Raw genomic sequence first — 22,426 nt, 5'->3', positions numbered from 1 at the left:
GACGTAAGCAGAATGACAGCAGGAAAAAAAGAAATCAAAATAAAGAAAAATGAGAAGAGACAAAAAAGATACTTGTTAGGAACCCTAAAAAAGCTTTATTCAAAATACAGACGTGACGGTGGAAAATTGGCTTTATCTACTTTTAAGAAATATAGACCATTCCATGTAATTCCACCCACAGTTGGAAGTCGAGACACTTGTGCTTGCAAAAAACATGATAATTTACTAATGAAGGCAAAAGCTCTAAAATCTAAAGGAATCATTGCAACACATACATTGATTCACTCTTTATAACGCAACAGTCACTCTCTATTACGAAGAAATACGTTCATATTTAGACGAGAACAATATTTTTACACTGGAATTGTTTTATATGCAGCTAAAAAACTAACCTTTTGAGGTGCCGAAAGTTTTAAGAAAGATTACGGGGTTCATAAACGGCCGTTTCGCTTTTGTTCTTGTTATTTGCCTTAACACGTGTGCCATTATTCTTAGATTACATTGTCTCATATACATACAGTTACATCATATACATGACCATGGTCACCTATCGCGTATTATCAGTTGTAAATCAACTTTGAAATTGTCAAGATGGCCAGTAAGCATTAAAGAAACGAAAAAGTGTGACAGAAATGATTGCAATTGGTTTTGGGTTGATTTTTTCTCCTCCCTCCCTATAACGAAATTTCTCTATAACGAATAAATATGCTCGGTCCGTTGAAATTCGTTATAAAGAGTTTACACTGTATGTATTAAGTTTCTAATAAAGATTTTTAGTATTTGTTTGTGTTTTATTAACTTGTAAATTTTATTTTAAAATCTTACGGGCAAAGCCGCGAAAATAAAATAATTTTATTATATTATCACCTATGCACTAGCCTTTACTATTTTCCAGTGTGTTATATTTAATGATGTGCCGAGTCGGCCATTTTTGGTATTCGAGTACTTTAGTACTCATATAAAAAAGAATCGAGTCAGTACTCGAGTCCAAAGTATTCACAAAGTACTCGAGTACTTTGCACAACATACAGTCCAATAGCATGGAAGAGCAAAAAAAAAAAAAAAACGCCACTCACTACACAAAATTAAACAAGTTTTTACTTGTACGAGTAGTAGTTGTAGTGTACGAGTATCGTCAGTATTCGAGTATTACTGGTACTCGAGTATCACTATTGGTACTCGAGTATGCGAGTTTATGTAAGTACTCGAGTACTGACTCGAGTCGACCTGACTCGGCACATCCCTAGTTATATTATTTCAAGTGTGTTATAGTGTGTTACGGTTTCCAGTGTGTTATTGAACAATTTTTCGTGGCTTTACCCATATAGGTAAATTATTTAAATCACTCATGTTCCATTTTCCTAATGCAAAACAAAACTTATTCACACTAAATAAGTTGTTGTATTTTAAGCCATACCATTAATATTAGGACTTAAATATATAATTTAAATTTTGGATCGCAGGAGTACCAACCTCGAAAGATCTGAATCGAAAAAATGTTAAGGCCGAAATATTACCTGTGGTTATTATATACTTTCGGTAAGTAATATAAGTATTATTATATTTTTACGACCTTTATTAAGAACACAGAATTAGCAAAATATGATCATGCAGTTCACCTGATGGTAAGGGGCTACTGCCGCCCATGGACATCAGTAATCAACGCTGGATAATATATAAGTCTTTAAGATCGGTTACAGATGGGATTGTGCTTTGTTGTTAAACGACAGAAAAAAGTGTGGCGTGCTTCCTCCGGAGTCATAACTAAATAGGGTTCTACCACAGGCATGTGGTTCTACCTTTTTTAAAGTAGATGTAGTTTTCTGGAGGCACGGCAGTGCCTCCGCCAAGTCGAGCCAATAATTTAGGTTTTCCGAATCCTCATATTTCCTATACAATAATGTTTTGAATCGGATTTTCCAGATTTACTTGTAAGCTTAACTCAATGCTCGCAAGCTGCGTACTTACGGTATTACAGAAGGTATTTCCATATTATTTACTTTTTTTATTACTAATTTCATGAACATAATTCTCTGCTATAAGGATAGCTACTTAAACCTACTTAACCACAGGTAAAGTGGATACCCATTTCATATTTGCAAATTACAATTTTTTAAATCATGAATCACGCGTCTGTCGTAATAGCTACAAGATTTTTAAATAATCGGTACTCCATTCTGATCTCACTTTTGGTCACGAATCAAAGGTGCGTATGTAAAGTCTATAAACATTGATGTGAACCAACTTGCATTTGGCTAGTACGAAGGATATCGACACCTTTTGTATGTGACGTCAGTAGTTGTAGAGTCATGTCAGACGATGATAGTGTTAAATATATTTCCAGCTCGTTTCAAGACTACAAGGAAACGAAAATACAGAACCCGCTTCGGCTGTTGCAATGGATTGACCTGTCCAAACCCACGTTGATTTACTCCTTTGGTTTTAATAGTACCCCAGAGAGTGTAAGGAACATTACTGAAGCGTATATAAAAAGGAATCACACTAATTATATCCTCGTTAATTGGGAATCAGAGGCCAGGAATAATAAATTAGAAAAAGTACTTGCACACGCATTGACAGCGGTGCCTAATTCAATTAAAGTGAGTATTTTCGATAATTAAATGCACGTTTCGAAGATCGCGTATTTGATATACCTACTCGTAGGTATGAGGCAGTGCCGAATTTACTCGGCTAAGGGGCTCAAGTCCCCCAAAATCATACACAATAGAAAATAGAGAAAAAGAAAGACTTCTTCTTCACCAACTTTCTACTGATATCCTTTTCGTTGAAAGGGTTTTATTTTTTATTTGTCAATGTATGTTAGCGATACAATTAACGCATCCCAAGTAGATATTGCTATTTTCTGGATTTTATTGCATGCTATTTTAGAGATTGCTAACTTATAGGTATCTGTTTACTCTAAATTAACGTTTTCAGGTGGGCAAGGAACTTGGGATTTCTCTGCTGCAGTTGTCCTGTCGTATAGATATGAGGACTGTACAGCTTTCCGGGCATTCCCTGGGCGCACATGTAGTTGGTTACGCTGGGTCAGTGGCCAGAGACCGGGGTGTGGTTGTAGGAAGGTAAGAAACCGTCAATGAGAAGTGATCCAAATAAAATTTTTAAATTTCGATATTTGTTTAATGACAAATTGACAGATTCGTTATTAATCGCAGGCGGGCAGTGTTTTATTGTAGTTAGGTATGAACTAATCTTTAAAGATCTAGGTTTATGAACAAGATATCTCTTACAAATGCATAATGGTACAGGAAAATATTCGAGGAAATCTGTCTCACAGTGCTCTATGTTTTTGGAAGTCAATTATTTGTACTTGAACAACCTAAGGGAAATAAAAAATCATCATGTTTATTAATGGACTCATTTATAAATGACAAAACCTCTCGAACTCATGGGATTAAAGGCTTTTGTTAAAGATCGGGATTAGTAGATAAATATCGGTCGATAAAATGTCTAAGGTCAATAAGGCTTTAAGGTGTAAAAGCTGTGATAGCCTAGTGGTTAAGAAACTTGGCCTATTGATCTAAGGGTACGAGGTTCAAATCCCAGGCAGGAACCTGTGTTTTTCAAACTTATGAGCGTATTAGAAATGAAATATCACTTGAAGGGAAACATTGTGAGGAAACCTGGATACCTGATAAATCTTAAAAAAGTTTTCAAAGGTATGTGTAGTCTACCAATTCGCACTAGGCCAGCGCGTTGGACCATGGTCAATCCTCATTCTGAGAGAAGACCCGTGCCCAGCAGTGGGACTGTAATGCTTTGATGATGATGATAAATGCTTTAAGGTTATTTCTTTAATTCTTAAGTTTTAAGTTCATCATAGCGAACTTAGAACGACAATGAAGAATAAAAAAGGAAATGGTTTTATATTACTCCATGGGATGTAAATTAATATTGTCCCCAGGATAACCGCATTAGACCCATCCAGTACCAAATACGAAGGATTTGAACACAGCAGAGGTTTGGACAGGTCGAGTGCCGCTTTTGTATCTGTTTGGCATTCGGACCCTGGGAACTATGGGACATCACAAGCTTTGGGAGACGTGGACGTGTGGTTCAATTGTGGGGGTACTGTTCAGCCTGGTTGTAAGGAAGGCGACTTCCCAGCGTTCACCACGGATTGTAAGCAAAAGAGTTGGATTGATTTTTTTAAATTGCTTGACTGACAAGATATTTTTATAATATAGGGTAGGGTTAGCAGACGATCATGCAGTCCATGTAATATTAACCTTCCAAATTGGATTGATCATTTAAATGACAAAAAGGTTTGCACCGTTCTGCCCAGTCTTATTTTTGTGTGATTGTGATGTATTGAAATGTTAATGTAATAATTTGGAAAGTTTTAATTAACATTCATGCAATTATAATGAATAGTATACATACGAGTACATAATATACATTCTACTACATTGGGTTATTTATTATTTTCATAAAATTCTATTCATGTTTCCAGCTACATGTAGCCACAGTCGTACAATAAGCTTTTTCGTGGAGTCAATAAACTCCCCCAATACCTTCATAGCCAGCAAAGCATCTGACTGTCAAAGTTGGACGCAAGGAAACTCTGGAGATTGTACGCGTGAAAACATTCTATATGTCAATGATAAAATGGATGCCAGGTTTGTATTAAGTCCATCCGATGATTAAATTGTAAATTAAGAATAATGAGGTGATCTTGTTTTGTACGGAAAACAATATTGTAAAACCAAGCGCATATTTTTAAAGTTTGATATAGTAAACGAGCATGTCTGCCTGATGGTAAGTGGTCACTGCACATAGTTCTTCCTGGGAAGTCACATGGTCTAAAAGTTGTAGATAAATGCAGCCAGGTTTCTTCCTAATGTTTTTCTTTACCGCTTAAGCAAGTGGTAATTGATTTCCCCCGCCATCTGATGCCTGGAGGACAGTGTTATGTATGTAGTGTATCATCATCATCATCATCATCAACCCATTACTGTCCCACTGCTGGGCACGGGTCTCCTCTCAGAATGAGAAGGATTAGGCCATAGTCCACCGTGCTGGCCAAGTGCGTATTGGTAGACTTCACATACCTTTGAGATTTTTTTTTTATAAATCTCTCAGGTATGCAGGTTTCCTCACGATGTTTTCCTTCACCGTTTAAGCAAGTGATAATTAATTTCTAATACGCAAATAAATTTGAAAATCAGAGGTGCGTGCCTGGGATTTGAACCTCGGACCCCTCGATCGAGAGGCCGCGTTTCTTAACCACTAGGCTATCACTGCTGTAGTGTAGTGTATACTTAGTTCTTATCTACTTTACCTAGCTTTCTCGAATGAATTTCCTAGTTTTAACAATAACTCAATTCTTTTAATTTTAGCGCAAGAGGCAATTACTATCTCAGCACAAATCCGCAGGAACCTTATGGAAAAGGGCTTAAAGGATTGAGACCAAATTAATAGTCTACATCCGCGTTTCCCAACCTGTGGTCCGCGGACCCCTGGGGGTCCGCGAGTATATGTAAGGGGGTCCGCGGTGTCATCTCCGGACCATACATAAATTGCTCAATAAATGCAAAACAGTCGCTAAACGAAAAATCAGCAAACCAGTTTTATTAGAAAAACGTGATATAAGCACACGGTATTTCAAAAAATATAAAATAGATGCATCCAATGATGTATAACACTATTATTAATAAAAAAAAAAAACAAAAACAAGTTACATAAATCGGTCTTTCAAATTATGTTTTGGCGGGGATTGTTTTTTTTTTGCTCTTCATTTTATTAAGGGGGTCCGTGAAAAATGTGTTTGAGTTCCTAAGGGTCCGTGGACTAAAAAGGTTGGGAAACGCTGGTCTACATAAACAAACTAAAACTTTTCCGTTGAAAAGCAATAAAATTCAATAACACAATATTATGACTTTTCATTCAACATTTCTGATTTTAGACTATTAGCACAGATTATAGTTACTACGTAACTATTAGCTATCCACTTATACTAGGGGATTAAAAAAACAGATTCTAAGTCTAAGATTAATATTCTAGTCGTTAAAAATAACGAAATGCGGGTGGAAACAGTACCAAAGTAGGTAGCTAACCCAAGACAAGGTTTATTTATAAGGAAAAGATAAGCATAAAATGTCATTGGGAAAAGATAAGTAAATATGGCTTCGACTGACATTGGAAATTAATCGGGTGATTTAAAAGTACAACAACCCTTCCTTCAAGGTTTAGCAGCGGAAGTATTTTTATGCAATTGGAGTGGAATACAAAACGTTAGTTTGATTTATTTCGAAACGGAAAAAGCAGCTATATGTTTGTTTTATTTATTTACAAAGGTTCATACGTTGTTTTAATCAAAATTGTTAGGCATTCGCCTTAAACAAAATTATGTGGAAGCCTAAATCTGCACCGCCGCGCCGCCGTGGGATCCCTGTTTCGACACCTACGTTGCGATTACATACCGAACGTGGAACTCAATCTAGGTGGTAACATCGCCCCAGCAAGTCAGCATAATGATCTAATCTAAAAAGCTTACAGTTAAGACTCCAATGGTAACCCTGCATTAGGATTGCAAGCTTACTGCAAAATTGCAGTTGGATCCGTTTTTTCTCCGAACTGCTTAATAAACGAACTAATAAGGATTGCGCAGTCGATCGAGGATTTCTTTACAGTTAAGTCAATTTTACAAAGATCGCAACGAAACTGCAATTTTACAGTTTGCTTGCAATCCAAATGCGGATCGTCTACACTTACTTATAACGTTGTTCTGATGTCCCGCTAATCATAAAACACACACGTTCCCGAATATAAGAAGAATAAAGAAATAACAAAAACATTGTACCAACGAAAAACTTGTTTAAATCTATACTCTATACTAATATTTAATTAATTTGATATCTATCTGCAATCCGCTTATACAAACTATGAAATGACATCGAATGTATTAGCCATTTTTATTACTTTCGTATTTATATTTTAATACATAATTACAATAAATTTTCAATAAATCTTACACAAAAATAACTATATTTACATTTTATGTCAATAAAATACATTTTTTATCTACAATTCTGCTTCAGTATGTAGTGTTATGTCAACAAATATACAGGGTGAATTTTTAAAACGGGCCTTCAGGGCCAAATCCGAAACTATAAGGATTAGCGAAAAATGCTGAAAGGAGTTACGAGGCCGATTTTGATAAAAACTAAAACTGCATCATTAGTTTTTTAAAATATCTTTTTCCCTAGCCGGGAATCGAACGAGTTCATTAAAGTTTTCTTTGCACTAAAGACACGAAGGACCAAAATAAATATTCGTCTTAAATATAATTATAGTTTTAAAATCTTGATTATTATTTAATATTAAGTAATATTTTAACTATTATTGTCTAATGGCAAATGCCATACTAAGATATTTTTTTATAATATTGGAGCAGCAGACAAGCAAGAAGTCCACCTAGTAAGTGGTTATAGAATTGGTCCAGATTAGGTGAGATTTCTTCCTGAAGTCGGCCACAGATGCGCCCTTGAGGCCTAAGCTGCCCGGAAAAGTACATTATTTTCATAGTAAGAGTACGGGAGAATTCTTTTGCCTTTACCATACCATTCAAACTAGAACATAGCAGCGCTCAGCAGTGTTATTATATTGATAAAACAAAATAAATTTGATTCACACAAAAGTGTGCAAACAAATAAACTAATTATAATAAAACAATATTTTCTAAAAGTGTTACCAACCTGACGAAGTGGACATCACACAACTTTAAGAATATAAAGAAACGCCTCTACCGCGACTTGATCTGCTAATGTTACGTAATAACACGACATGACATAAATAACAATTAGATGTAAATAATAAAAAAAACATAATATATACGGTGTAATTGAAAAACCTCCTCCTTTTTGAAGTCTGTTAAAAATGTAAAAATGAATAATATTACAATAACCAAAACAAGACAACTTAAACATAACATACTAGATGGCGCTACCTGTTCCCTGAATCGCGCTAACACTTGTACGATGGAGCTTGTATAAGAGCTCGAGGGAAATAGTTAAGGCTGTAATCAACCCTAGATAAGATTTATTTTTGTAAAACGATAGACTATGTTAAGCATAGGAATCGTTAGAAGCGCTTATTTATTAACTTATAATATAAACAATGTGTTATATAATATAGCACATCTGTATATATTATTATTGTCATTATTGAATATATTAGCTAATAGCTATCGTATATTATGATACCATACCTATCAACAAGTTAACCGTTAACTAGGGATGTGAGATTAATGGAAAATAATCGATTAAATAAAAATCGATTTTCATTATTAAATAATTAATCGATTTTTCCGAAAAATCGATTATTTTATTATTCAAAGGTACATGCTTTTCATATTCCAATAATAAACATAAAAATGAAATAAAATTATATGATTAAAAATATAACCAATTAGAAACTAAAAATCAAAAGCAATGTCCGTTTAAAATTTCAAGGTAAGGAATTAGGCAACCAAATTGCTTTTTTCAACAATACAGACAACGGATGACACTATTAACTATGAATTTAACAGTAATATAATAACCATAAATAAAAATAATAAATAATTATTTAATCCTATGGCTAGGGATGGGAAAATGAGAAAAATGTATCGATATATATCGTATCGATATTTTTCAAATGTATCGACAATGATATATAGTGACTAAAAATATTGATATGTTGATATATCGATATTAACTGCGCAATAAGCGATTATCTATAAATATTCGAAATTTTAAAACAGTTTTGACATCAATTTTATTATTCAAAATAGGTACATAAAGCCAAGTGTTGCGGCTATTAACACCGCGCCAACACACCGCGGGGACGGAGAAGAGGGAGGGGTCTGAGGTCCCCGCCGACCGCCCCACTACCGGCGCGCGCGCACTCCGAATTCGATCGCCTACGTCTCCATATTAATTTATATTGTTTTATGTACCAAGTTTTGGAATTATAACGTTTACCCCAATATTTCTTTTTCATATGTTCCCTTAATGAACACCAAGAAAAAATCGACATCATCAACAAAACAAATATTATATTATTCAAACCAGTATTTGTCTGATATTGACATCAGGAGCACTCTTTGTTTGATGTGTTCCCCTGTTAATCTGCTCCTATCATTCGGCACAGCTAAATTCATCACTGAAGCTACCCTTTCAGATGACACTGAAGAAGCTTGGCAAATCAAATGTTTTAGAGCGATATCCGAAAGAACCGGCGTGAAATGTCGACAATTTACCCAGAACTTTATTGGATCCGATTTTCTTTCTAAAAGTGGTTGGTCCAAATACTGCTGGACAATACTAAAGTCAAGCTGGTCATAGACTGTAATTTTTGTTTGTATATGAAGCAAAATATAAACTAAACCCATACAGTCTACTACCTACCTGCTGTTTTTCTAAATTAAAGAAATCGGATTGGTCAAATACATGATGTGACGCATAAGCAGACAGTAGAGCTTTAAAAAATATATCAAATTTGATATCTGAAAATAAATATTGAAAGTCGATATATGGCGAGAAAAAATATCGCTGATTTATATCGATTTTTTTCTAAAAAAATATAGATTTTTTGATATATCCATTTTTTTTGCGCAATCCTACCTATGGCCATAGACAATATATATTCTGCTATTCTGTAGATCTTGAACTTTTAGTTATAAAGATAGCTACCAAAACTCAAATATCGTGTTTAGGATATGAACCTTGGCCTTTGAGATGAAAGGCCGAGCTTCACTGGACAATCAAACCTAATCACATAACAATAGAACTGTAAGCAGCCACATAATTAACATAAAAACAATAAACTGCAAAAAAAACAATTACACATATTATCGCGTTTTACATTAACATTCAATACAGGATGCTATTTTCCATATCTTATTATTGCAGGCACGACAATTCCTTTGTGCGTAATGTATCAAGATGTACCTTATTTTTATCGAAGGGTTCCATAAAAATTAAATTAATTTCGCGGCAATTTATTGTCGCACGATTTGATAAGAAAACATCATAAGCCGTGCCGCACTGTCCCTGTAGTCCCGGGACCAGAATAGGGCTACGGTCACTAATGTCTCTGCCTGTCGTAAGAGGCGACTAAAAGGGTCTTTCGGGGTTGCGGGTGGCAAGAGTGGGAGCTCGAACCGACCGGCCAACGACCCCGGGAAGGACGGCTGTATGTGTCGCATACCGTCGTGCACATCAGACGGTGTGGCGAGTGCCAAGCTCACCTGGGCGGAGCCCGACGGGGTAATGCGCTAAGAGGACTCCGGTTGCGTTCCTTTGGAGATCCCGGAGTCCTCTACCCAGCGCCGAGGCCGGCCACCGGGGGGGTTTTTGTGCGGTAAGAATCCCACATAACTCTGTGTCGCTCCACGGCATAGGGTACCTTTTGAAGGTTCCCCCTGATATACAAAAAAAGGATCCGTGCCGCGCAGATTTCATCATACTCGCCTGACCTGTAGAGTCCAGAGTTCGATCTCAACCCTGGCAGATGTCGGTATTCATGTAATTTACGTGTGAACATGACAATTAAAACAGAAAATTATGTATATGTATATGATATATTCTGTATATGTATATGATATCTATCTTACCTATCTATTTTGTGCACACTTTATTTGTCTATCATATAAAATTTCTGACCATAGGGGCTGCTGGAAGAAATTCCAGGTTGGAATAAGTAGTCCTTTGTACTACATTTCTTTTTAATGCTCTATTTCTTTGTTATGCTTTTGTGTACACAAATTTGTAAATAAATAAAATAAAATTAATGATGGATTACGAATGTAGTACATGTTGTTTAGAAGGTCTGCATCTCTTTTTATGATCCACTGCTAGGCACAGGTCCCTTCCTAAGTACTACGCCATAAAAGCATCCTGTACTACTGTGACATAATTAGTTATTTTATTATATAATATAATATCTTCACATTGACATTTTCCCTCACTAAAAATGACATTAAAATACTTATTTTTTATTAAAGTTTATTTTAGTTGGTTCCATTATTGAGTGATCCCATGAGACATTAGTGAGTATCAATCAATTCGATAATATGTACCCTAACGACAATCTTAATGCAGGCAAATGAGGGTATAATGACAATTGAAGATAGCGACACCAAGGTTATGTTTCAAGGAATCCAAAAAGTATATCGTCAGGACTACATAATAATACACGTACGGTTAATTTGGAAATCATTGTGAGTTGTGACGGCCATACCTCCAGTGCACGTCGCGGAGTGAAATACACGCAGCGTTAATGCGTGCGATACGCGAGCTACGTTTAAATATCGAATACGTAAAACCGTTGTTGGTTTTTTTTAAATATAAACGAATAAAAATATTGTCGGGAATAGAAAATGTATCAAATGTGTTGATCAAACAAATAGGTTAAACTAAAGAGTGTTATTTTTTATTTTTTAATCGGAATTACGTACAGTGTTTTAAAAAAAACTAGTTAATACAAGTATTAATGAAAGATGTTCAGTTTACACGTTAGATTTTGGTTAAGTTCGCTTATTTTAATAGGTCAGTTAGTTACCAAAATATATTTAAATTATTAAATATATTTATTATATTAATCCTAATGTATAAGATTAAATTACATTATAACAATGCATTAAATTACAGGATTTTCACAATACGCAAGGACTGCTTGGCTACGATGTTATGGGCGGTGAGTTAATTTTGAATAAAAGCATAAATACCACCTCGGTAGAAGTCTTTCTAGTTCGAACCTGGCGGTTCCACCATGATAATTATTTCTAAGAAATTTAAGGCGTTTCAATTTATTTTTTAAAACTACATACTTAAGAATGGGTCTGATCTTGGTTTTTATTTATTTTGAAGGCTACTTAACAATGCATCTGCTTTTGATATTTTATTTTATGCCCTGTCCTATGTTGGGACAGTCAGATGTAGCTGGCTCTAGAGTGACAGTAAAATATTAACATACAAAGATATGGCTGTAACCTTATCGCTAAATTATCTGTAACCGTAGTCATAAAAAGTTATATCCAAGTCTATGTGCATAAAAACGAAGGCTAAGAAAGAAGTAAACAAAAAGATTAAAAGAACCGTCTGTTACAATCATAGAATTATTGAATCGCATCAATGAAAGAATTTATCGCAAATTAGCTGAAGTATATATAGAAATCGGAGTATAAGGTGAAAATAAAATAATTGGGCGAAATTTTAGGAATACAAAACGTACTTAATAAATCAATTACAATATTTTTTCAATGGTTCCTAACATAGATGAGGTACAAGAATTTTTAAAATTCATTCCTCAAGCGACCTAAGAGATGAAAGAAAGGTAATAATGGTGTAATTGTTGTAGTGATAACAACAATAGTAATCTGATCTTCTTTGGACCATCAAAACTAATTAAGAATATAACTTGAAAGAGCTACTGCATAGAATATGTCACTTTAAGAACTGTAGCAGAAACAATAGAAGTAGATTAATGTATGTCGGTATTTCATTGCTTCCTGACACAAAACATTTTGTTTATTAATTTGAACGCTTATCCTGACGATAAGCGTTCATGAAAATGTATTCGTAAAAACGAGCATACAATCTTCTTTGTGGTTATCATGAGCGTAAAGGGGAGGTACAACAGCAATGGCGTCGTCGAGGTCAGCAAAGAAAGGTCGCTCACTGCTAATGGATATAGAGTAAATAGTGACATTTCGGCGTGATAAACAAAGACGTGATGTTCAAAGATTTTTACGTGCCATTAACACACTACACGTGCATGGTGGTCACAAACAACTCCAAATAGTATCGGTGTCCCGTCTGAGGTCAGCTACAGGTGCTACCTGAGAATTAAGTGGAGTAGCTCATGTACCTAAGTCTCCATTACTTATGATTTACTTGACCCCTTCCTTTGTATCTTATACTACTTCTTAGGAAAGAAGTCATTCATGGGCTGATTATGATTAGGTACTTGTGAACGGTCATTGAAGTTCTCGACCTTGTCTTAATTACGTAATATTTTATCCTGTTCAAGCGACACGTGATGGGAATAGCAATTCGCTACTACAAAGTAGAAATATTGATCATCAAGTGGACCAAAATTCGAGCGTAATCATACATTTTTCATTTATATAGAATTCGCACGAAACGAAATATCTGTAAGCTTAAAAGATTTTAGAATTTTAACCCCGGTTATTAAAAATCAATCTATCTAATGTTTTGCCTGATAAAGTTACATATATTGTTTTGCGTACGAAAGATAGGGCAATTTCCTTCTACTAGAATATGTCAAATTTTGAACTTCGTTAGGCAAAAATTGGAAAGATATATAATAACAGGTGTAATTCTGCAAACTTTTATTCTTAGGGTTCGAATAAGTTGATGCCACACAGCGGACAGAATTCTTTCATCCTTATTTCTTATAACTATAATTTCATTCATCTCTTTTACCCTAAAAACATCGTACTACGTAAACATCGTAGTAAACGAAATCGGTTTGTCCAAGGTCTCCTAACTAGACTATTAGGGCGACAATACGATTGCCATACTATTATACAACTCAGGATCGTAACCGCTTATGTAATAACTTTGTTTGACCGCTTTCTTTGCTGACCCTACCAGCTTAACACGGGGCAACCGGTTCTTTGTTTACAAATTAGCTGATTTATATTTTTTCGTTTTCTCTTGATTGATGTGACGTCTTTTACCTCTCAACTAAATATTCAAATCCATTCAAATTTTGTGTATTTAAGTCTTCGATCACTAATCTAGTGATCGAAGATTTAAATACACAAACGCCCCGGATATGTCTCCTTTTACCGCACTTTTCAATGCGGAACACAGTAGCTAGCGTTTAACACTGCTGTTTTGGCAGAAATTGGTGTAGCGGTGGTATATCTGAAGTCGTATCACAAAGGGTACTTCATTTTTTTTCTGGACGCTCGGTAAATTTTCTTAAGAAAATAAGTGAGGATAATTTTAAGCGTACTTTTAATATTCTCACCTTTTGTAATTATATTATTATGTAGGTAACGACGTACCGTAATTAATATTTCTTTTTTTAACTTTATATTGTAGACCTACATGAACAACATTGTGTCATCAGTCATCACCGCTTTGGGTGACAATCTAACCTTGACGAAAGACAGAGTCCCCACGGATTTAATATAATGAAACATGAATATTACATGTACCAACCATAATAATTATTTTGATTTTGACTTGAATTGAATTTCAAACATGCTTTTTAGGGTGAGTTGTAACACGATACTTTAACGTTAACAAAAGCTTAACCAGCTGACAAATCTACGGTTAAGCCTTTAACGGGATGCACCATTTTAATTACGCTTAACATGGGGTCCTAAATAACCTCGTTTTTGTTAACTTCTGTATCTGTCAACATGGAGTAAAAACTGTGGTGACTGTGATACAAATACGTTAATGAAAAATAACTACACTACTAAATAACGCAAAATTGTTACGTTTTATCTCTATAGTAAAAGTTTTTGTTATAAACTTTAAGCAAGTCTATGGTGCTAACGACTCTATTGTTTTAGTACTAGAGTTCAGAGTACTCTTTTCTTTACTCATTATTTAGTCCCACCACGAGTTTAGGCCGATGACCTCACTCTTGAATTGGTATGAAAACATTCAATTGATACATGGCCCAAATAAACAATTAAAAATTCCCTTTCAACTCATAAATATCAATGTTGCTCGGACATGAACGTAATTTGTAATGAATGTTTTTGGAGTACAATTTCTACAATTCGTTTCCGTTTAAGTGTTATGTGAATTAATAACATGTGACCCTCGGTCGCGGTCTACCACAAGGGCAATAGAACGTCAAATTTCATAGAAGATTCTGCTCTTGTGGTACCCTTGTTTAGGCACCCTAACGACACTGAAAAATAACCTCGATCCACTCTGACCTCGGGCTAAGGCCAACGCTGAGTTATTTTTTTTATAATAAGGGGTAGCAGCCAAGCAAGCAGTTCACCTGATAGTAAGTGGGTACTGCTGCTCATGGACACCCATAAACAACCTTATATTGGATTAGATTCCTACCTGAATTCGGCCACAAATGCGCCGCTACCCCTGACGATTAAGCTGGAATGCGTCGAAAAAGTATATCTCCCTTATGCCACGTCCTTTAAAGCTGAACACAGCAGCGCATGACACTGTTGTTATTAGGCAGAAATGGGTGTGGCGATGGTACTGTCGGAGTCGAATCAAAGTGGGTTGTACCACATACAATTAATAAGAAATAGGTATTATATTACGAAGTTTGGAGAAACAAACGATCACTAAACCTACCTAAAGTCGACCACAGCTTCTACCTAAAGCCGACCACAGGTGCTCAGAAACGCAGGACACTTTCATGATAGAATTGTAGAGTATTACTACTATTCTACGATATTCCATAATATTTACCATACTGTAGGCACAAACCAGTAGACGGTCGTCATGGATGGGTGAAGAAAGACCGGTATCATCGATATTACTTGTAAACGTCTTCATTCACAATCACGTGTAGGCCGTAACTCCTATGAGTAAAGTTTAGTTTACCTCAAGTCGTTATTAAAAGAATCTGAAAAGCAAGTTACAGGAAGTTACAGTAACTGGAACTGTTACGCCAGCGAGGGTTAAATTAGAATTAACTGTTAAATGTTTTAACAACTTACATTAAACCAATATTATGACGATAGTAATAAAAATGTTAATATACATATAAGTACCTATACATGTAGTATCAGGAAATAAGTGTGCAGTCCACAACTGTCTATGGACCTCTATGATCAACCCAACCGTACCGTTATCCGTGGTTGGCCATATATGCATTGGTACCCTTGACTAAGTTGAACGTATCATGTCATTGCTGTACCACTGCTGGGTTCGGGTCTCCTCTCGGAATGAGAAGGATTAGGTGTTAGTCCACCGCGCTCGCCAAGAGCGTATTGGTAGACTTCGCATACCTTTGAGACCTGTTTTTTTTAATTCTCTCAGGTATGCTGGTTTCCTCACGATGTTTTCCGTCACCGTTAAAGCAAGTGATAATTAGTTTCTAATTTCTAATACGCACATAACTGTTGAAAAAACAGAGGTGCGTGCCTGGGACTTGAACTTCGGACCCCTCGATCGAGAGGCCGAGTATCAACCACTAGGCTTTGCTTTGCTTTTTTACTAAGTTGAATGCTTGCATACATTTATACCAAGGGTATAAATGTCTCTCCTTTATCATAACCTTTAAACCAAAACATAGCAGCGCTTGAAACTGCTATTTTCAGGCCGAAATAGTTATGGTGGTAGAGCCTCTGGGGTTAATTTGGTAAAAACAAAAATAGAAGTACATACAACAATAATATTTTTTATAGATTATTTTGTGTAATATACAATAAATAATTTACTTATTGCACTAAAGAATTCTAAGTCTATGCTATTATTTACTACTAATAAACCGGTATCTAAAAATGATAATATTTATTTTATGAATGCTATTAATTAAGGAATTCTATTAGGTACTTGTTAGAATGATTGGAAAGGAATGTTTATTATGTTGCGATTCTATATCTATCTACCATAATAGGTATAGGCGCGGTCCCAGGTCCAAAAACCATCTAGTCCAATTCGCATCGCGTCAGTTTCTTTCGTGGGGAAACCCTGAAGCAAATAGTGGTCTAATTTAAACAATTTTAATAGTCATTACTATTTACATAAAGTTGCAAATAATGACGTCATCATTGTGTCACCTTTCAGGCTTTAACACCTTAATAATAAGCATATTACCTCGAACCGCAAGCGCTCTGCGTTCCCTCTCGATATCTACATCATCTCTAAGGGTGTCTGTAAGGAGATTTCCTCGATATTTAAATTGATAAACCCGTTTGAGATTAACACCATTTAGGGTAATCGCAGGGAAGGACATTTACCGGCCTTAAACACCGTGTACTCGCTCTTTTACATTGTATACGAGACTGTGTGATGCGGCATAGACCTCACAAGCCGAAAGCAGTTCTCTGATTGCTCCAACAGTCAGCCCCAACAGCACCATGTCGTCCGTATAGCTAATATTGTTAAATAAAATACCACCGATACGACATCCTACACGCATATCGCTGAGCCCCACACATAAGCCAAGTTACATTACAATTTATGATTTCCCACATATTTCCAGGTCAATGGATGACTACCACCAAGCATCAGTGGAAAACCCGATGTCAATAATCAAGTCTCCTTGTTACGACCCATTTCTGCGAACATTGATTTACAGCTTCGGGTACAGAGGGAAGAAGAATGGACCGGCGACCACTGCTGTATTGACCACCTTCTTGGCCACGAAGAAGAGGAACGTTATTCTTCTGGATTGGGAGGAAGAAGCAATGAGCGGACTTCTTGGAATCAAATTAGGCTATGCTTTTTCTGCTGTGCCTAACGCTATGAAGGTGGGTTTACATCTCTGATATTACCTGATTGCGGGAGGGTAATATTTTTGAGCATGTTTGTTTTGAAGGTGGTAGAACCCTTTGTGGTTCGACTCCGGCGGCACCACCGCCACACCTATTTCTACCAAATAACAGCTGTGTTAGGCGCTGCTGTGTTCCGGTTTGAAGGGTGTGGTAAGGGAGACAGACCTTTCCGAGGCATTCCAGCTTAGTCCTCAGGGGCAGCGGCGCATCTGTGGCCGACCTCAGGTAAGAATATCTTATCCTATCTGGGGTTATTTACAGATGTCCATGGGCGGCAGTAGCCACTTAACATCAGGTGGGCTGCATGCTCGTCTGCTACTCTTATATTATAAAAAAAAAAAAAAAATGTATATATGCGCATATATGTATGAGCATAAATGCATATCTCATTCTTTGGCACGCCCAAACGACATGATGGATTTTACCGGTTTTTCTAATATTTTTCTGCTTTATAATGTAAAAGTAACGATTCGTTGATCTTATTCTATTTATATCTTATTGCCATTGTCACTGTCGCTGCATGCATTTCAATTGTTGGTAGGTACGTGATACGTTTGTACTGATGCCGCATATTTTTAAAATGCTACGCAATCTCTGGCTAACTTATCTAAATATATATAACTCAAAGGTAGGACAGGACAGGTAAGAAAGGTAGATAGGACTAACTGACATAGTGATCTATCAACGCACAGCCCAAACCACTGGACGGATCGGGCTGAAATTTGGCATGTAGGTAGATGTTATGACGTAGGTATCCGCTAAGAAAGGATTTTGATCAATTCTACCCCCAAGGGGATAAAATAGGGGATAAAAATATTACTTTGTAACGCGAGCGAAGCCGCGTGTAAAAGCTCGTTTATAATATAGAAGAAGCTAACGATAGTGCTATGCACTTGATGGTAAGTAGTAGTTACTTACCATCAAGTGCATAGCGGTTATCTGTAATCTGTAGTCTGAATACGGCTGTTCTTTGGCAGAATCGGGCGTGGCAGTAGTGCTTCCGAAGTCGAAGTACCATCTTAAAGACCACCTCCTAGGCTTCTACCATTCAAAGACACGATTTAACCATAATTATTCTTTCAGATTGGTGAGCAGCTTGGGCATGCTCTAGCGCAGTTGTCCCATGGCGGCATGAATATGAGCGAAGTACACCTAATGGGGCATTCCCTCGGAGCCCATCTCATGGCGTACGCTGGTCGCAAGGCCCGGTCGCTAGGTCACGTGGTGTCCAGGTAGGATATTGTCCAATATGAAATTGTAGACTAACGCAAATTATGACCAAAGTGCAGAAATAGCAAAGCGTCGAAAGTGTAGAAATAGCAAAGTGGACGGACTAACGCGCAAAGTATTCCGGGTTCGATCCCCTGCCAGACTGACATCTGAAAGATGAATATAGATATCTGTTCTAGGTATGATTGTTTGTGTATTCGTCTTTGTGTGTGTCCATGGCACATACGAATACGACACATGGCACATAAGTGTAGAGAGCTACTTTTTATATGAGCAAGTATTGTTATTGTATAAGTTGTATAATCAATGATTTTAACACTTAAAATTTTCAATGTCCGTGTTCTCAGAATTACTGGTCTTGATCCAGCGCGAGCCCTCTTCGAAGGGACCTTCTCATTCTACAGTGGCCTGGACCGCACGTGCGCCAAGTTCGTGGACATCATCCATAGCAACCCTGGCCACTACGGCGTTAGCAAGGCCACTGGCTCCGTGGACTTCTGGCCTAACTTCAAGAATAATGGTATGCAGCCTGGATGCCCAAATGGAAAATTCGAGATGTTTACTCCTGAAGGTAAGCTTATGTTTTATTTTTATTATGGGCATGCCACCTGATGGTAAGTGGCTACTACCGCCCATGAACATCTGTAATCAACCCCAGATAGCATTCGATATTGCTACCTGGAATCGGTCACAGATGCGCCGCTATCCCTGAGGACAAAGCTGGAACGCTTCGGAAAAGTATGTCTCTTTTACCACACCCTTCAAACCAGAACATAACAGCGCTTAACACTGCTGTTAGTCAAAAAAAGGTGAGCCTTGGTGCTGCCGGAGTCTAAACACAAAGGATCTACCACCTTCGCAATAGTATGGTGGTTATGGTTATTAGAATAATAATTTGACAGTTAGACGTGCAAAGACTTGCAAAGACAAAGACAAAGTATACATCTGGTTAACGACATTATCTAATTTGAGATGTGTTATTAGAAAAAAAGTACATGAGACAGTCACAGGTAGCCTTAAGGGATAGCAAGTTCCTCGTAGCAATGAAGTTATCCTATCCCAAATAGGACTTTTCTATCTAGAGTTAATTACAATTATTATCCTTGGGTGGCAGAAGCTACTTACCATCCAGGTGGACTTCATGCTATAACTGGTCTTCTTCTATTTAATAAGGCATTCGTTTAATTTTCTTATTTCCAGATCTTTGCAGCCATGACAGATCCTGGCGGTACTTGGTGGAATCAGTGAGATCCACTACAGCCTTCCAAGCTTGCTATGCCAATGACTACGAAAGCTGGGTGCAGAGCAATGGTGTCTCACAAAACACTATATATTTAGGAGATTTGACTAATATGAGGTTTGTACAAGTGACGTAGCGAGCCTCACACGTGCCCTATGTTTGTTCTTGAGGAAACCCTGGGCTTCTCTCAACCGCGAGGGCAGCGGAGTATCCTCTCTGCCGGACTCAGACTAAAATTCTCATCTTCCTAACGGGCCCTGTATCAATTTGTTGGGGTCCCAATTTTTCCTTTTTGACATAACTTTTAAATGAAAACTTTTTCGGCAAGTTGGGCACTTTTTATGATATTTTTTTTTCCTGGGAAGTAGATAAAGTCTACGAGTTTATGTAAAATTGTGGTAATTGATATTAAACCCTTCGAAGTTCGATTCCGGAGGCACTACCACCACGTCTATTTCTGATTAGTAACAGCAGTGTTAAGCGCTGCTATTTACTGGTTGGGAGGGTGCGCCAAGAGGCATACTTATCAGAGGCGTTCCAACTCAGTCCTCAGGGGTAGCACACATGAAGTAACACTCTAATCTTATATGGAACTGATTACAGACGTCAATGAGCGGCAGTAGCCACCTACACGAGGCCATGAATGTTTACTACCCATATATTGTAAAAAAATCTACTTCGTCTACACTCTAGTCTTCTAAAATTTTCATTTTTTTCAGAGCCCATGGAAATTTCTTTCTCAGTACAAATCCGAGGCCTCCGTACGGCATGGGACTAGAAGGCCTCAAGCCAGATGACAACCGAATAAGAGCACGGCGTCATTCAGATAATTCACTTTTTACGAATTTTTTACAATTATTTAGCTGATTTTGGGATTTAAATTTCATAAGTATAAAGCAAATGCTGTCATTTATATAATATAGTAATAGAACCTGTGTCTTGGGTACTTGAACAACCAGACTCAACAAGTCTGTCAGACATCGAACCTGAAACTTAACGCAATATACCAGTGGTAACAGCTAGGTCAGACGAATCTTTAAATGAATAGGTAATTAGTTAGCCAAATATACTTAAAATACTTGTTGGCGATTCTATAAATATTTAAATAAATAAATACCCTTCCTCCACACTAGAGCAACATGATAGAATAGCTATATCTGAGAGACAAAGTATTTAGACCAAACCCCAGCGATAAGTTTAGATTAAGTAACTTGAGTTTACATTCATATCGACAGATAGGTATAAATAAATATTATATGAGAATTTTAGATTTATTGCCCCATATCAGGAGCCTCTTATATCGTAGGTGCCATGTAAGACAAATATAGGTTTCAAAGGTGGTAGAACCCTTTGTGGTTCGACTCCGGCGGCACCACCGCCTCACCTATTTCTGCCTAATAACAGCAATGCTGAGAGCTGCTGTGTTCCGTTTTGAAGGGAGACATACATTTCCGAGGCGTTCCAGCTTATTCCTCAGGGGTAGCGGCGTATCTGTGGCCGACCTCAGGTGGGAATATCTATCTGGGGTTGATTACAGATGTCCATGGGCGTAGCCACTTATCATCAGGTGGACTGCATGCTCGTCTGCTACTCTGATATTATAAAAAAATAAAAAAGGTACTAAAACATAAGTCCAGAATATAAATCTAAATTCATTATTTAGATGTCTGTCTGACCGGGGATCGAACCTGGAACCCGCTGCGAAACCGTTTGTCACACAATTCGTCAATATATAAATCGATACCTTAATTCGCAAATCAGCCAACTCCACTTTTCAATTCTATGACATTGGTTATACATCTATGTTTTGATTTCGTTGACCGCCATTTATCAAAATAAATAAAAAAACATTTTGACAAAAAGTGGAGTTGGCTGATTTGCGAATTAAGGTATAGAAATGTAGGTCTATAATATAGAATAGTTCGTATATCGATTTAAATTGTTAGAAGTAGATAGCAAATATAGTAAAAAGTAGATAATGTTCAAGACTTCAAGTACTTTTATTGTAATCTACATTCTAGCTCTCTCTGATGTTTAAGAACAGGGTTTCTCAAAGTGCTGTAGATACGAACCGCCAAGGAGTGGAATGCCCTGCCGGCTTCTGTGTTTCCCGACAAATATAATCTAGGAGTCTTCAAGTCAAGAGTGAATAGGCTACTTCTAGGCAAGCGTGGCACATCTTAGGCCTCATCGAAGCTTACCATCAGGCGAGATCGAGGCCAAGCGCATGCCTATCAACTAATAAAAAAAAAGATACCTCTTGGGGTACACCGATTAGCAGGGGCTTCGGGGGTACCACCGTCACACACATTTCTAACATGGCGTAGCTCTTAGTTTTGATGGAAGGTGTAGATGGCAACTTACATTTGACGTCACCATCCTAATCCTGAAGAGTTGGTGGAATCTGCGATTCAGATAGGACCTGTTCGGTCAGATTTGGTCACAGATGTCAATGGACGGCAGTGCCTAATTACCATCAGGTGGACTGC

At 37.0% G+C, this 22,426-nt stretch overlaps 2 protein-coding genes across 3 annotated transcripts; both read left to right on the top strand.

The window, feature by feature from the left end:
• Window positions 1-542: 542 nt before the first annotated feature.
• Window positions 543-5,697, top strand: LOC140749515 (phospholipase A1-like). 2 transcript variants are annotated; one of them, XM_073082591.1, is made up of 8 exons: window positions 543-1,328; window positions 1,464-1,539; window positions 1,924-1,981; window positions 2,345-2,600; window positions 2,938-3,083; window positions 3,926-4,143; window positions 4,475-4,640; window positions 5,361-5,697. In XM_073082591.1, exons 2-8 carry the CDS (start codon window positions 1,497-1,499, stop codon window positions 5,437-5,439), a joined length of 966 nt encoding a protein of 321 aa, XP_072938692.1. In that variant the 5' UTR covers window positions 543-1,328; window positions 1,464-1,496; the 3' UTR covers window positions 5,440-5,697. The 2 variants fall into 2 exon arrangements, with proteins under 2 accessions (XP_072938692.1, XP_072938693.1); XM_073082592.1 differs by having other exon boundaries at window positions 543-1,539; window positions 5,361-5,465; window positions 5,506-5,697.
• Window positions 5,698-11,215: 5,518 nt separating this feature from the next.
• LOC140749540 (phospholipase A1-like) lies at window positions 11,216-21,918 on the top strand. Its single transcript, XM_073082622.1, has 7 exons — window positions 11,216-11,552; window positions 11,655-11,700; window positions 17,176-17,443; window positions 18,551-18,699; window positions 19,045-19,268; window positions 19,898-20,054; window positions 20,657-21,918. Exons 1-7 carry the CDS (start codon window positions 11,504-11,506, stop codon window positions 20,802-20,804), a joined length of 1,041 nt encoding a protein of 346 aa, XP_072938723.1. The 5' UTR covers window positions 11,216-11,503; the 3' UTR covers window positions 20,805-21,918.
• The last annotated feature ends 508 nt before the right edge of the window (window positions 21,919-22,426 follow it).

The sequence above is a fragment of the Epargyreus clarus genome, unplaced genomic scaffold (assembly GCF_041222505.1).
Source record: "Epargyreus clarus isolate Ecla_fem2 unplaced genomic scaffold, WU_Ecla_fem_2.2 ptg000018l, whole genome shotgun sequence".
Classification (NCBI taxonomy): Eukaryota; Metazoa; Arthropoda; class Insecta; order Lepidoptera; family Hesperiidae; genus Epargyreus; species Epargyreus clarus.
Note: the sequence above shows the minus strand (reverse complement) of the source record. Positions and strands in the feature narration are given on the sequence as shown.

Coding starts and splice junctions, on each gene's coding strand:
- LOC140749515 (XM_073082591.1), top strand. CDS start 1,497: ATGTTAAGGCCGAAATATTACCTGTGGTTATTATATACTTTCG. Junction 2,601..2,937: donor CGGTGCCTAATTCAATTAAA/GTGAGTATTTTC, acceptor TAACGTTTTCAG/GTGGGCAAGGAACTTGGGAT. Junction 4,144..4,474: donor CCCAGCGTTCACCACGGATT/GTAAGCAAAAGA, acceptor TCATGTTTCCAG/CTACATGTAGCCACAGTCGT.
- LOC140749540 (XM_073082622.1), top strand. CDS start 11,504: ATGTTCAGTTTACACGTTAGATTTTGGTTAAGTTCGCTTATTTTAATA. Junction 18,700..19,044: donor CTAGGTCACGTGGTGTCCAG/GTAGGATATTGT, acceptor CCGTGTTCTCAG/AATTACTGGTCTTGATCCAG. Junction 19,269..19,897: donor CGAGATGTTTACTCCTGAAG/GTAAGCTTATGT, acceptor TCTTATTTCCAG/ATCTTTGCAGCCATGACAGA.